The sequence below is a fragment of the Ciconia boyciana genome, chromosome 10 (assembly GCF_034638445.1).
Source record: "Ciconia boyciana chromosome 10, ASM3463844v1, whole genome shotgun sequence".
Taxonomy (NCBI): Eukaryota; Metazoa; Chordata; class Aves; order Ciconiiformes; family Ciconiidae; genus Ciconia; species Ciconia boyciana.
In genome coordinates this window covers 19409977-19423731 of record NC_132943.1, presented here as the reverse complement: position 1 = coordinate 19423731, position 13755 = coordinate 19409977, and the positions used below count along the sequence as shown (strand labels likewise).

Sequence of the window (13755 nt, the reverse complement as noted above, 5' to 3'; positions counted from 1 at the left end):
GTTGTTATGGTTGCCGTCAGAGTGAATTTTCTGAGAAATGTCTCTCTCCTCTTCCCCCCACCCCACAGGTAGAATCAGTGAGATAACTGTAGGTTTCTACACTGTTCAGAGCAGATAGCAAATGTCTTTGTATAGGAAGATAGATGCACGCAGAAAATCTACTGTATATTGGCATTTTGAATGGAGATCTAAAAAAACTGAGAATCTGTAAGGGATGTTTTGGAGATGGTGAGGTCTAAATGCTATGAAGGTATGAGTTACCTAAATCCTCATAGGTTTTTGACATTGAACTTAAGATAAGGCATTTGAGTCAGTGTCAAACAAAATTCTGTCTCATCAAATGGTATTCAACTAAGTTCAGCTGTAGTTACTGAAGTAACTGTGTTTCAGATGATTGGAGAAGTGGCACTTTCAAGTGGAAAGTTGAATTTAATTCTTATTCTTCTGGATGTAAACCAATGTGTAGATATAAAAGGTGAAAAAGAACTACTGAATAAGAATGGTTAAAAGTTCTTCTCATCTTTCTATCTAGCAAACTTAAGCCAGGCTGAGAATGATTGTGTTTGCAGCCCAGATAAAGTCAGCTAGAGACTATCTGTATTGCACTGACAGCAATGTAGAGATACATAAGCCAGCTAGAATACCAGCCTGGCTGTGGCAGCTCAGCGTTCATCAAGTGCTAAACAACTTACTTCCTGGCGGGGCAGTGACATTTCTATAGCCATATTGTCTAGCTCATGGTAGGTTAACAGATTCCTGAGATAATATAGTGAAAGGCTCATATCTACTAAAACTGTCCTACATGTGGAGTTACCACTTTTTGCAAAGAGCTTGTAATGTACTTTGAGCATTACAAGAAGGATTAACATACGTTCCAGTGTTCTCAGAATTGTATTTCAGCCCTGTCCTTAAAATTAGCGTCCTCCCTTTAAAATGATTTAACCATCCAAGTCCAACACAACTGCTATAGACTCAATGAGCCTGATCCTCCAGACTTTATGTTGTTGAAGACCTTGCCTTCCTTCATGTCTCCTCTATTCTCTGTCTCTATTAGTGAGATTTTTAGTTCTTCTGTATGTATAACTTTGCTATAAGATTGTCAAGATCATGTATAACTTAAGTGATATTCATTCTTTTCCAGTTTGTGTTTTCCTAATTTTTTTTTTTTCTACGGAAGCACAAACTTACCTTTAGTAAACGTATGCCACTTATAATGGAACCCATGAAAGTAGTCCATGGACATGGAAGATTTCTGTGGTCAATGAAACTCGTTAATTTGAGCCAAGGAATGCTGTTCCATGTACTAATGTGTGTTTTGGGGGGAAGACTCATTGTTTAACCATTCAAAGATTTCCGCACAGTTGCACGTTTTTAGGACTTGGGGCTTCAGATTCATAATGTTATCATTTCCTCCTCAAGATATTCACTTCCACTGACAGAATTAAGTATGCTCCTGCTTATATTAACTCTCACATTAACAAATCACTAAATATTTTCAGGTATTTTAAGCTTGTGCAAAAAATTAGGGCCATCTTCAGAATTGTTTCTTATTCAAATTGTGTCAGAAGGATGTCTGTGATAACAATGCAAAGCATGTTGTACCATCATACGCCGACTCTTCCACCATTCTTAAGATACAATTTCCATTTTCTGGAGTGGTCTATTGGCCCTCAAAGCAACAGGCCAAACTCTCTGACACTTATTAAGTGGGGGTGGTTTTTAGTTTGAGATAAATATTAGCCCATTGTCTGAGTTCACGTTGATCCTCCAGAACCCAGAGATGACATGAATTTGTAATCCTTGTATTTTTTACTAATAGTTACAAAGGCAGAACTGTGAAGCACTCCTCATGTGCTGGTAGCTTTATCTTTCTTTCCAATTAATTTTGATGCAGGAGCATTTGTTTTTAATATTCTAAACTTACTTTAGGTGACTCTTTTTCCAAGCATATTTGGAAAAGATGAACTGTCACGCTATATAAAAGCGTGAACTGCACAGCAGGTATGGGGTTCTTGGGAGGGAAAGGCTGTTTAGCCACTTGTGCTCATCTCTGTAACAGAAATCAAGGCTTTTCCACAGCTATCCAACATAATGTGTTAAAGGCAGTCTTCCTTTATGTTGTTGAGGAAGAACATGGTTTTGAGTTAGCAAAAATGAGAAACAGCTAACTTTTATGACTTTTAATAATGTATTGCTTTTTGTACTTGTCTTCACTGTGGCAACCTTCTGGAGAGTTAGATCAGTTTTCATTCCTACAGAGCAAAGTAAGAAAATAAGTTTAGGTTACCATGGTAGCTAGTGCACTTAATCTAACTAGAGAAGGTAGGCATTTTGCAATTTTTCTTATTCTGCATCTGGGCTTCTGAATGCCAAAGAACAGATGACGGGCAAACAGGAGCTAACTCAAGCAGATGTCTACAGCGGGTTTTAACAACTGTCTTGTAAGAAAAGTTTTCTTTTTACCTAGTTTGTAGTGCTTTCTGTGGGCAATAGTATTAAATCCTACTGTAAGAGACTATTTTAAGTAAATATAATTGATTTTCCTCGTTTTATTTGTAAAAGTTCTTAAAAGTAATTATAAAATCAATTGAAGGTAAGCCGAATTTTGCTTACCTGGGGGCTAAATGACCATCATTTCAGGAATTGTGTTTGCATTAAATAAGACGGTTAACAACCACTTCCCCTGAAGTACACAGCTTCAACCCACAAAAGTCTTATCTCAGTTGCTAAGCAGTGCTGCGGCTTGTTCAGGCAAGGGTCCAGTGCCCTGTTATGAACTGTGGTGGGCTTCTTCAGCTTTCTATTGAAAATGGTGGCATCCGTGAGCAATACGCAGAACTCCCAGGGAGCACCTTGGTGCCCTTCTAGCAAAGGGAAAGTAAGAATGCCAAGGAATAAAAAGGGAACATATGATTGCAGTGATAGTCTGATTGCAAACTTGAACACAGTGCTTATTGTAGGTAAAAATTAATTTTCACAGAGTTCTTACTCCTCTTTGTAATACAGATGTGCCTGTGAAAATTAATTAAAATGTTTAGCTTATTAATCATATATAGTGTTTGTGCAATTCTGGAGAACAAGTGAAGATTATGGTAGTGATTTTTCCACTGAATTGTCTTGTTAACAGTCTGTGGTCAGACAGTATTAAAACTGTGGCTAAAACAGACATATTTCAGTGAGACACAGGCCAACTGTAAATTTTAAAGTAGTTGCTATACGAAGGCAGACAAGCATTTATCCCTTCCCTATCAGCCAGAGGATCTTCCATGCTGTGAGCAGCGCCTAGTCACATGTTCCTGAATGGCTATCTGTTCGCTCTGACCTTACACACAGCAAGAGAAAACAGATGTCTTATCATTTTGCCAAGTTTCTTGCTTGCAATTTAGGAACTGTTCCACACGCATAGGGAGGTTTTTGTTAATTTCTTTCAGATGATGGTAGAGCATTTTGCATTATGTAGGATTCCTGATCGCCACTTTTCTACAGAAATGAGCATTAGCAGTTGATTATTCCTATCCCTTTTATGAGAAATACTGTATCTTGTAGTCACCTTATTAAGGTAGTGCTGTAAGTGCTTTTTAGGAATAAGAAGTGCATTAATCTGCAAGAGCACTGTTCTGCATCTTTGTATTACTATGTTCTGCTAGAGAAGTTCTGGAGACGTGGCGAAAGGTGTTTGGTGAGAAAAGACTGCTAGAAACTTGCTGACGTGAATTGCTAAAAATAAGACTTCCTAGTTTCCTCGGTAATAAGGATACTTACAGTAGCCCACGAATTCCCTGACATTGCCCATAATCTGCAAATATTGAGCACTTTCAGTGTGTTTCAGAACCTGCTGCAGGTTCTGTTGACTGAGGAGACCCTGCATGAGATATGAAGACTCTCAAATTAAGCAGTTTTCCTAAATCGTGTAGAATTTAAAAAAAAAAAACTCAATGGTTCAGTGGTTTATATTTTAATGTTAGCTTGCTACCCTAGAGTAGGAAGCTTTCCACTGACTTTAGTAATTCTTTTTGGTCATTCCCATAAAATGGTACAAATAATTTAAAGAGATTTAAGATTTCTAAGGTGAAAGCAGCTTATATGATTTCATGGATTTTAAGCACAGGAAAAAACCCTACCTTTGAAAGCACTTAGAACGATTACAGTGTATAGGCAAGGTTTGAGCTGAGTTGTTACGTTTGCAGATATTTTTGCCAGTTTCACTTTTTTGCTGAATTCCAGAATAAAAAATAGAAACTTAGATATCAAAGGAATTATTTTCCTCTTCTGAAACAGAACTGTAATAACCATGTGAATTAAACTGTGGTGAGACACGTTTTGGTAAGGAAGAAAGTCACAGAACTTAATGTATTCAACCGCTGTTTGCCAGAGAGGCAGAGGGATGAGTTAAAAAGTTTGTCTCTCTCCTAAGTTCCTGAATTTTTAACTGTTTAACCATTTTCCATGCCAAAACCTTGTATAAAAGCGAACATCTGTTTGTATGGTGCCTTTTGTGTAAGACAGGATAAGATAGATGGGGAGTCCTAGTTGTGGTTGCCATTTGGAAGTCAGCTTGGAAATCCAGCGTGTTCTAAGAGGAAGGAAATGACTTGTTGCTTATGATCTCCCCAGACGTACCCAGATAGCTGTTTTAAGGTTTAGTAGTCTTGTAGACATGACAGAAGCTGCACGGTGACATAAGTAATTAACAGGAGGAGAGGAGGTGTTTTGCACATTAATAGGTATAATTTTTCTGCTGCCAAACCGTATAAAATTTCAAATACACTCTAGAAAGAGTTCAGTTGTGCTTTAGGTCTACCTCAACAGTATTATCTTAGTATTGTAAATGAGCTCTTTTGAGAACCAATGGCAGTCTTTTTTTTTTTTTTTCCTGCAAAGTGAAGAAGTGGATTAAATTAATCTATCCTGACCTAGTTGGACTCGATGATCCTTATGGGTCTCTTCCAACTTGAGATATTCTATGATTCTATGATCTGTCCTTATAGCTGAACTGCTGCTGCTCCCCAGGGCGGCTGTGGGTTTGCACATGCAGTGCAGATACAACCTTGGTGCGCTGTGGAATATTTGTTTGTTAGCATTTCAACTATTTTGTTCTGGGAGAATTACAGGTGAACGAAATTTCGTCTTGTATTCCAGGATTTCAGTGTGACATCCTCATCCGTTGGCCGCTTTTTTGCTCTTCCTCTCCCATGTCTGCCATCTTTACCAGTTCTAGCTATGGACATGCGTAGAAGTATCTTCAAACTCCCCTTTTCCCCCTGTGGTCAGTATGTCCCATCAAAGGATCAAAAGCAGAAATAACTGAATCTCTGGGAGTATACAGGCTGTAACAGACTGACATAGAGAAAGGGTTAGGAAAGCAGGAGGAAGCCCTTTCCAGTCACCCATACGGCACTCACCTGACCAAAACCCAATCTAGTTACTAATACAAAATACGGATCGTTTCATGGGCTGCAAGTCAAATTTTTCCATCACAAAATGTTTTCTGTTCAGAGAAAGCAATTTCCTTAGAACAGTTTCCTCAGATGCACTTTTTTTTTCTCCGTTCCTAAGGGATTTGCAATGTGGGTTAGTGGTAAAGTCGCTAATGCTCTTTCAAAGTTGAGCATTCCCTTCTCTAACAACGTTGTTACATGATTTTATGGCATGAAGTTTTCCCTGCTAGGTGGATAGGTACAAGAATCAAGCTTCACAGCGTGCATGGAGGAAGATCTTTGTGTGTTACATACAGTGAGTCGCAGTAGGTCTTTGCGTCCCTTTTGGCAAGGAAAGCTCATGATCTCTCACCCTGAATACACTGCCTGTATAATGCAAAAGTGTGGTAATCCCCTAGGCTGGAATAGGAGCCCGAGAGAAGGGGAATGGGATCTCCCCAGTTACTCGAATAAAACAGATTGCTCTGACATTCTGCAGTTGACTGAATTTCTTTCTCTATTAGGTGTTTCTGAATGTAAGCATTTCTCTTTTGCATGTAAATTACATTTTTATTAGTGTGAACAAAATAGGGCCTTTTTTATCTTTCCAAATACTGTTAGGCTTTTTAATGAGAACATTTTTATAATATAATTAAGACTTTCTGTTATTATAGAATAAAAACATTAGCAAATTAGATAAAAATATGCAAAGGGCCTGATTTTCCACCTTGTATACTGTTTTAGGTTATTTAGGGAAGGTTTAGGATATTTGTATGCAATACATTTTACAGCTTATAATAAAAAGTAAAAAATCCCAAATTTTTCCTTTCAAATGTTATTCGGAGTTTCAGGAAATTATGCTATAGCTACAAATGCAATTTTGTAATGCCCGTGGCTATAACCTCCTATAAAGCTTTTGCTAATAGTGTTCATTAAAGAAGGAAGTAAGCCTACATATCTCAAGGTGCAAAACAAAATTGGCTAGTACAATCTAAGTAACAAACTAATTCTAAAAACGTGAAAGCTGTCTTCATCTCACATCCTACCTGAGGAAATTTGAACTGCATGTCAAAGATGTAACTACTGTAACATAGGTTTTCCCTCATGGTTGAACGCTGCCCAGCAATGAATATTAATGTCAGCTCTGGCCTCTCAGTGCCTCTCATTTTCTTTTCTTCTCTTTCTGCTGATTTTTCTAATGTGAAAGAGAAGTCAGATATTCTAAGGTAATTTAAATCATGAACTTCTATGTGTACTGTATAGATGCAGTATTATTGGGGGGGGGGCGGGGGGGGGATATTTCCACTAGGTAACACAAGGAAAAACACACATGGTCGTCCAATGCCGTTTGTAATGGACTGTAAAGGGACTGGCTAGGATAACACTTGGGCACTTGGAAAAGTTTGTGTTTCGTAAGGTATGTGTAATTCCTAGCCACACTGAAATCCCAATCATATCAGTGGCATAGGCATGCAGATCAGGAGGATGTAATGGGAACACATTTCCCTTTTATAGGTCCTTTGATGCTGAAGTTTCTCAAAAACCTTTAGAGAAAACTTGAAAGCCTTTTCTAAATTAATGTGAGACGTGGGGTGAAAACGCAAACAGTGAAGGTCCATAAGCATAGATTTTACTTCTCCATTTTTAAGTTTCATTCGTTTTTGGAACATGAGAATTCATTTCTGTGCCTAAAAGGCACAACCTCCCCCTCAGCCCCCACTCCTTTTCTTTTTTGTCCTAGGGAAAACCAACCCCAACTGAGAGGTGATATCCAGGATAGCAAATTACTAAATTATGCAATATGCTACCAAAGGTACTGAGATGTTATTACTATAAGGGCAGCTTAAGGACAAATTGATGTCTAATCTGCATAAGAAGGTATCACCACCCGTACAGGTATAATCACTTTAATAAACGCTTTAATTCCAGTAGGAAAGTGTTGTGGTTTTGTTTTTTTGTTTTCTGGTTTGATTCAAGCTTCCCTGTAAGTCAGTTAGCCCTCCTGTACAAAATGAAAATGCGGTGAGGACTATGCCAACAAAATTGTATTTGTTTCAGATCATATCATTCCTAATGCCAAAACAGTTCTACTGAATACAATGCATTCTGCAGAGACTTTAGATCTATACAGGGAGGCACAATGATGACATCAAGGTTTTGAACAGCTGTAAGGGCCAAGTCATATAGATCTGTGTAGATTAAGAATGTATTTCATCACGGAGCATGGCCAGCAATTAGCAGTATGAGAGGGATGCAAGAGATGCTCCCTAACCACAACTGGAGAATCTGTAGACAAACACTGGAAACGATCAATTTCAACAAAAATGTTTCTTTGATTGAGATGGAATTTTGTGGTACATACATAGATCACACAAAGTAGATAGCCCAAGGTTAGGGGAATGACAAAGACGTGACTACATTTGTCTCCTCCTAATTGCTCATCTCCTGGCTGCCCTCCTCTGTCATTTTGTCTGTTTCTAGAGAAAGTTTTTGGAAGACTTTTGTGTTGTCTGAATGCGTAATGTAAAAGTTTGATGAAAACTCAAAAACATGCATGTGTGGGAGAAGAAGACAGTATCCCACTCACTTCTGTGTGTATCAGCCTATTCTGGTAATATTTTGGCAATGTACACACTCTTAAATGCATTGTCTCCTCTTTTCCCCATATTATTTTCAAATTGTCATTCCAATCTTTTTAATTTACATCTGGCTTTTTTTAGCTCTTTCCACCAGTCTTGTATTTCCTTGTCTGCTAATTTCTTTCCTTTATCTTGTTTTTGCCTTTTTTTTTTTCTTTCAGAAAAATCTGAAACATGAAGTTGTAATACGGGCTATAAACTGGTCAATTATTCACCTTTATCTTCACTTAAAAATGTCGTTGTCAGCAGTAAGAGGAGGAGGAGGGCTTTTCTCAGGAATGCTGTATACAGTGACAGAAGATGGAGGTCACTAATGCTAGGGAAGAGCAGCCTTTAGAAAGGGGCCTGAGAAGTAAAAATCTGTACCAGTAGTTATATGTAATGGTTGTTATATTTTATATTCAAAATGTCTTTCTAGTGGCAATAACAATTGTTTTTAATTCTCTTTCAGCAACAAGAACAAGATCCGACTAACTTATACATTTCCAATTTGCCGCTTTCAATGGATGAGCAGGAGCTTGACAACATGCTTAAACCGTTTGGGCAGGTTATCTCTACGAGGATACTGCGGGACTCGAGTGGGACAAGCCGTGGTGTTGGCTTTGCAAGGTACTTCAGTGGCGTTAGCCATGCTGGCAGCTTTTTTCCTTTTTCTAATTAAAAAGGCAGGAATAGGAGGAAAAGGCAGAAATTGTTGAAAATGATCAAGCTTTTGAAGAAAAGGGACATCTAGATGGAGATACCAGCAGGGTTTTGTTAATTCTTCCTTTGGTAAAGCAAATATGGCTGTCTCTCATCTCACTTAGATGGCTAAATCTCAATCTATTGCTCTTATTGGACAACTATCTAGAATACGAGTTCACTCTCCACTGCTTCCTCCTCTTCTCTGTACTTCTTTTTTCTCCTCGATCCCTGAACCAGTAAGCAAGAGTTACACAATGCTTCACAGAACCTTCTGTGACATTTCTGGCTTTTGAGGCTTTTGAGACAGGAGACCGCAAGGAAGAACCCCTCCTCCCCGGGGCCCCCCCCCCCCCCCTTTTTTTTTTTTTTTCCTTTCTTTTTCTTCATTAGTTGCTCTGAGAAAACCGACTCATCATTGCCCTTTGAACGTCAACCCTTTGAATTTTCTGGCTAATTAACATGTTGTCATCTGGGAAAGAAAATATTTTTATTCACTTACAGTAAATCTCACCTTAAAATACTTGACAGCTTGGTCAAATATCTCTCCCAAATCAACAAGAACAAATATTTTCCATAAGGTAGTAGATACCTCCCAAATATTCTCTCCATGTGAGTCTACTTTTCCTCTAGTTAATTCAGTGATTTGTTCTGGGGTCTCTTCATCAAAGCCTTTTCTGTGCCTTTCTCATATTTTTCTGTCTCTCATTAAGTCCTGCTTTAAACCTAGTATGGCAATCAAAATTTGGAGGCTTTAGATTAGAGATTTCTATCATCAAAAATAGGGGCATGCTTTGAGCAAAGAATTGTTGAATCTCAAAATATGTTGTAAAATCTCTGTCAAGAGTTAAATTCCAGTAATTCAGATGTTCAGCCAATATTGCAATAGCTCTGTATTTGAACAAATAGCAGAATCTAAAATTAGTGCACAGAAAAGAACTGAACAAATTATATCTCCTGATGAAGCCAAAATTTTTAGGGGTTGGTTTCCCTGTGAGTTGGCTATGGGTAGTTCACAGCACTGTGATTTTTTTTTTTTATTTTATTTTTTTTACCCCCCAATTTATTTGCTTGGCAGACTATCCAGTTTCAAGAAGATACAACAAAGGAACAAAATCTGAAACAATGGGATGATATGCCTTTATTTAAGAGTGCAAAACCAGCAAGTTTGGTTTCTACCAAAATTTCTTCCTGTCCCCTTTAAATAAATCAATAAGTATTTGTAATATTTTTGGTGTAAATTTAATTGGGCATTTTTATTTCATTCATATAGTTGTATTTTTTTCATATAAGCATATGCATAAGTATTTGAGTGTGAACTCCATACAAGTATACACAGAATGTGTATGTGTTTTTGGATGATGTACAAAGCAATATATATCCAAAAGTTATATTTACTAATTTTGAAAAATACTGATACTTGCTTAAATGCAGCTTTCACTTTTTGGTACTATGAAGGGCAGAATCCAGTAACACCCACACTAAAATTCAGTAGGCATTACGAATTTATTCAGTCTTTTCTCCCTAAACTTGCTTACCAACTCTACCTTGAATCAGTGGTATTTTAGGAATTCTTTTATTCTAATATAGCCGGAAGAGTTTTAGAATTGTATATAAAAGTCCAAAAGACTTGTGTGTATCCAAAACCTCGCTTGTATTGAAGACATTAAAAGAGATTAGTTTTAAAGTAAGTATTTTCTCCATAGGTTCTGTATTATACATTATACGTTTTATATATATACATAAACGTGAAGTTGTTTTTATATATGTATCTTTTTTATTCACATATGTATATTATACATAGTTTATAGAATAAGCTGTTGCTGTCATATCTAATCAGAATTTCTCCCCTTCTGCAAGGTAGGTATTGGAATATTTTTGGATAAATATTAGTTAAAGTTAAAATTGTCCAAGAAACATGTAGACATTAAATAAAGATTTTAATTTCTTGCCTTTGGGAGCATTTTACTAGGCTAATAGGGGGTAATATATTTTATCAAGTCCAGACTTGAGTCTGAAACTAAATTATATTGTTTGTTTCATGTGAGACAAAAAAAATTAGATTTCTTTGATGCAGATCCAACAATCCAGAACTTCTGAAAATTCTCTAGAAGCTATTTTTGAAACCATGAAGAAAACGTCTTGTTCAGTCTGGCATTTTGTTAATTTTGCTTGTTGTCTGTATTTTGTCGGCCTGCGCAGAAAGGATATCAGAATTAAAAAGGTGCCAAGACTTAGTAATTTTTAGTACTGCTTCCTTGCTGCTGAGGCCATTGGCCTAATTTGGATCTGAATTACAGAACTTAATGAAGAAATAAAAAGAAAATCTCTGTTCAACATTATCCAAATATCATCTTGCAGACAGCTGCAAAATATATTCTTCTTTTAAAATAAATTTTGTTATACTTGCATGTCTTGGTCATCCGTTGCAACTTAGTCCAAGCTGGCAGTTAGGACCAACACATCTACATTGCAATACAGGGATGTAGCTGCAACCTATGGAGCCACTCCCAGACTAGCACTAGCTCACCAGTGGTCCACCCAGTCTATTAAGTCTAGTTTTGACAACATAAGTGCACAAACCTGTTCAGGATGCTGGAGAAATTCTCAATAGCTGTCACAGCTATTCTGTTACTGGTTTCTGTTTTGAAGGTAACTTGGAGACAGTTAAATAAGAGACGGGTACATCGTTTAGTTGGGATGATACATATAAGCTAAAAGCTGCAAAGGCAGTTTGGGTCACGTGGTCAGGCATGTTTATATTTGAGTTTATTACTCTTAAACTTCAGAATCCTCTACCAAAAGTGGCATTAACATTTGTTATGTCTGTCATGGACACTAAGGATTCAGTTATGAGTGATTGTGGATCAGTCTTTCTGCTTCCTTCAAGACAGCATAGGTACTTTGTACTATAGCTGTTCAAGTTATGTTCTGTCTAATTTCTAAGTAAATAAGGGTATTGTATTTGCAGTTTGGCACTGACTTTGGCCTCAGAATGCATAAATGTTAACTGAGTTTAGTTTTACCTTTCTGAAGTTGTGTGTTCTTAGAAAACATCCTCTGTATTGCTCACACATGGGGAAGCAAGCCACAAAAGTGAAGCAAGAAAAAGCAAGAAATATGCTCAAAAAAATCACAAACATGGGAATCTGGATGAGTGTTTAATTTATGTAAATTATTCTTTATTTTCTTAGAATGGAGTCAACAGAAAAATGTGAAGCAGTGATTGCTCATTTTAATGGAAAATTCATAAAGACACCAGCAGGAGTTTCTGGTATGTTACATATATTTCTAACAAGATTATGAATGGGTTACTGCTGACATAGTGGAAGCCTGTTACGCTGATTGTTGTATCTGGCTTCTCATTCAGAGGCAGGCTTATTAAAATTAAACTGTGTCTTGTTGGACGACTGTAATACTTGCTCACTTGGAACACAGTATATCACTTTTCTACTGTAAACCTTTTCTAGGAATCTAGTAGTGTTCTCTCCTAGCAGATAGACAAGCAGCTAAGATGCCTTAAGCCAGCTATGCACAAATTTACATCCCACATAATCCCAGTTGAAGTCAGGAGAGAAGCATGTGTTGTGTGCGTATCAGAACAGAATTTGGCTGATTGTCCATGGACAATTTTTTTAAGAGAGGCAAAAAATGGACTACTTTTGCCATCTGTTGGTGATTTTTTCAAAGTAATTTTCAAAAAAATATTTGATTAGAAAAAAATAGATTCTGCAGCAGTGCCTTAATGCCAGGCACTTTTATTCATTGGGGAGCTGTGACTCTCAAGTCAAAGTAGGCTTTGAGGTTCTTCAGGAAGATGGAAGGAGGTCAACGAAGAATGCTACTTCTAGAAATATTGTGCAAGGCAAAATGCAGAGAAGCTACATAGTGCAATTTTGTTGTCACACCAAGTTCCTCATCAGTTTGCCTGCTTTGTCAGCACTGTTTCTAAGAGACAAAATGTATATTCCATAAACACTTAAAAATGAGGAAAGGAAATTCAGAGAAGCAGAGTAAAATAGAAAGAAAAGAGGACAGTAAAGGAGGAAAGAATACATGCCTGACATTCCAGGCAGCTTTCGGTAGCCATTTTATTGAGAATCCCAAGTGGGAGTTTTACAAATTACATTGTTGATGTGGTTGCCGAAGCCACCTTTATGCTGCTGGTGAAATGTTCTCCGCAGCCAGACCCTGACACCGAGGAGGAGGAAAGCAGTCCTCGGCAGGCAGACAAGAATGTGGCTTGTTTAGTAAAACTACATATATGCCTCATCCCTGAAAGATTACTCCAGTTTGAGGCAGTCTGTGCTGCGGTAGGGATGGAAAGCTGCTTCAGAGCACAGGAAACCACTCCCTTCACCAACACTAATATAACGCAGGGTTTTGACTTCCCTGGCTTGGCTTTTGCAGACCCTTTGCATTGGGATTGATTGCCAAGATTATTTAGTTAAAACTTTGTTATACATAAGGGCTGTAACATTTACTTTTCTATTTCATATATTTAGCAATCTGTGTTTTACGAGATGGAAAATCCCTTTAGGGGCAAGGAGGTCATGGAACGATTTTCTCTGAATGCTGACTGTGCTCTGATCCACCCTCCATGATTAGTTTTATAGTGTTGCTATGGCTTGGACATAATTAAGAGTAAAAAGTATGGGGAAATCAAGAGTTCAGGTTAACATATAGGGGTTTCTATTCAATTAGAGCCAGTAAAAAAACTGTAACAGAACTTCCTATGAGTGCTTTTTAGTTTGCTCATTTTTATTTTCACTTGCATTATCCTGTTCTCAATGAATGAGCCGTCAAGCATGTCATTGCTAATCATGCTCTGTCTCTGGTGGGCCGTTGCTGAAGCTGGAGTTGCACCCTTATATGATCAGGTTCAACCAGGTAGAAATCAAAAGTTGCTGCACAGAATTGTAAGAACAATTTCTACAGTGTGGAGGAAAACATTTACCAGAAAAGTGTGATTAATTAGGGACAAGAAATTTGCAAAGAACTGGCAGTTATCAGAAAGG

The 13755-nt window shown here is 37.5% G+C and overlaps 1 protein-coding gene across 6 annotated transcripts in view; it reads left to right on the top strand.

Annotated features, from left to right (window-relative positions):
- Window positions 1-13755, top strand: part of RBMS1 (RNA binding motif single stranded interacting protein 1) — a 150458-nt gene that overhangs the window by 115107 nt on the left and 21596 nt on the right. For all 6 annotated transcript variants that reach the window (XM_072875241.1, XM_072875242.1, XM_072875240.1 and 3 more), the window contains exons 5-6: window positions 8508-8665; window positions 11932-12011. In XM_072875241.1, coding sequence (XP_072731342.1) covers window positions 8508-8665; window positions 11932-12011 — 238 coding nt within the window. The remainder of the gene's footprint in view (window positions 1-8507; window positions 8666-11931; window positions 12012-13755) is intronic.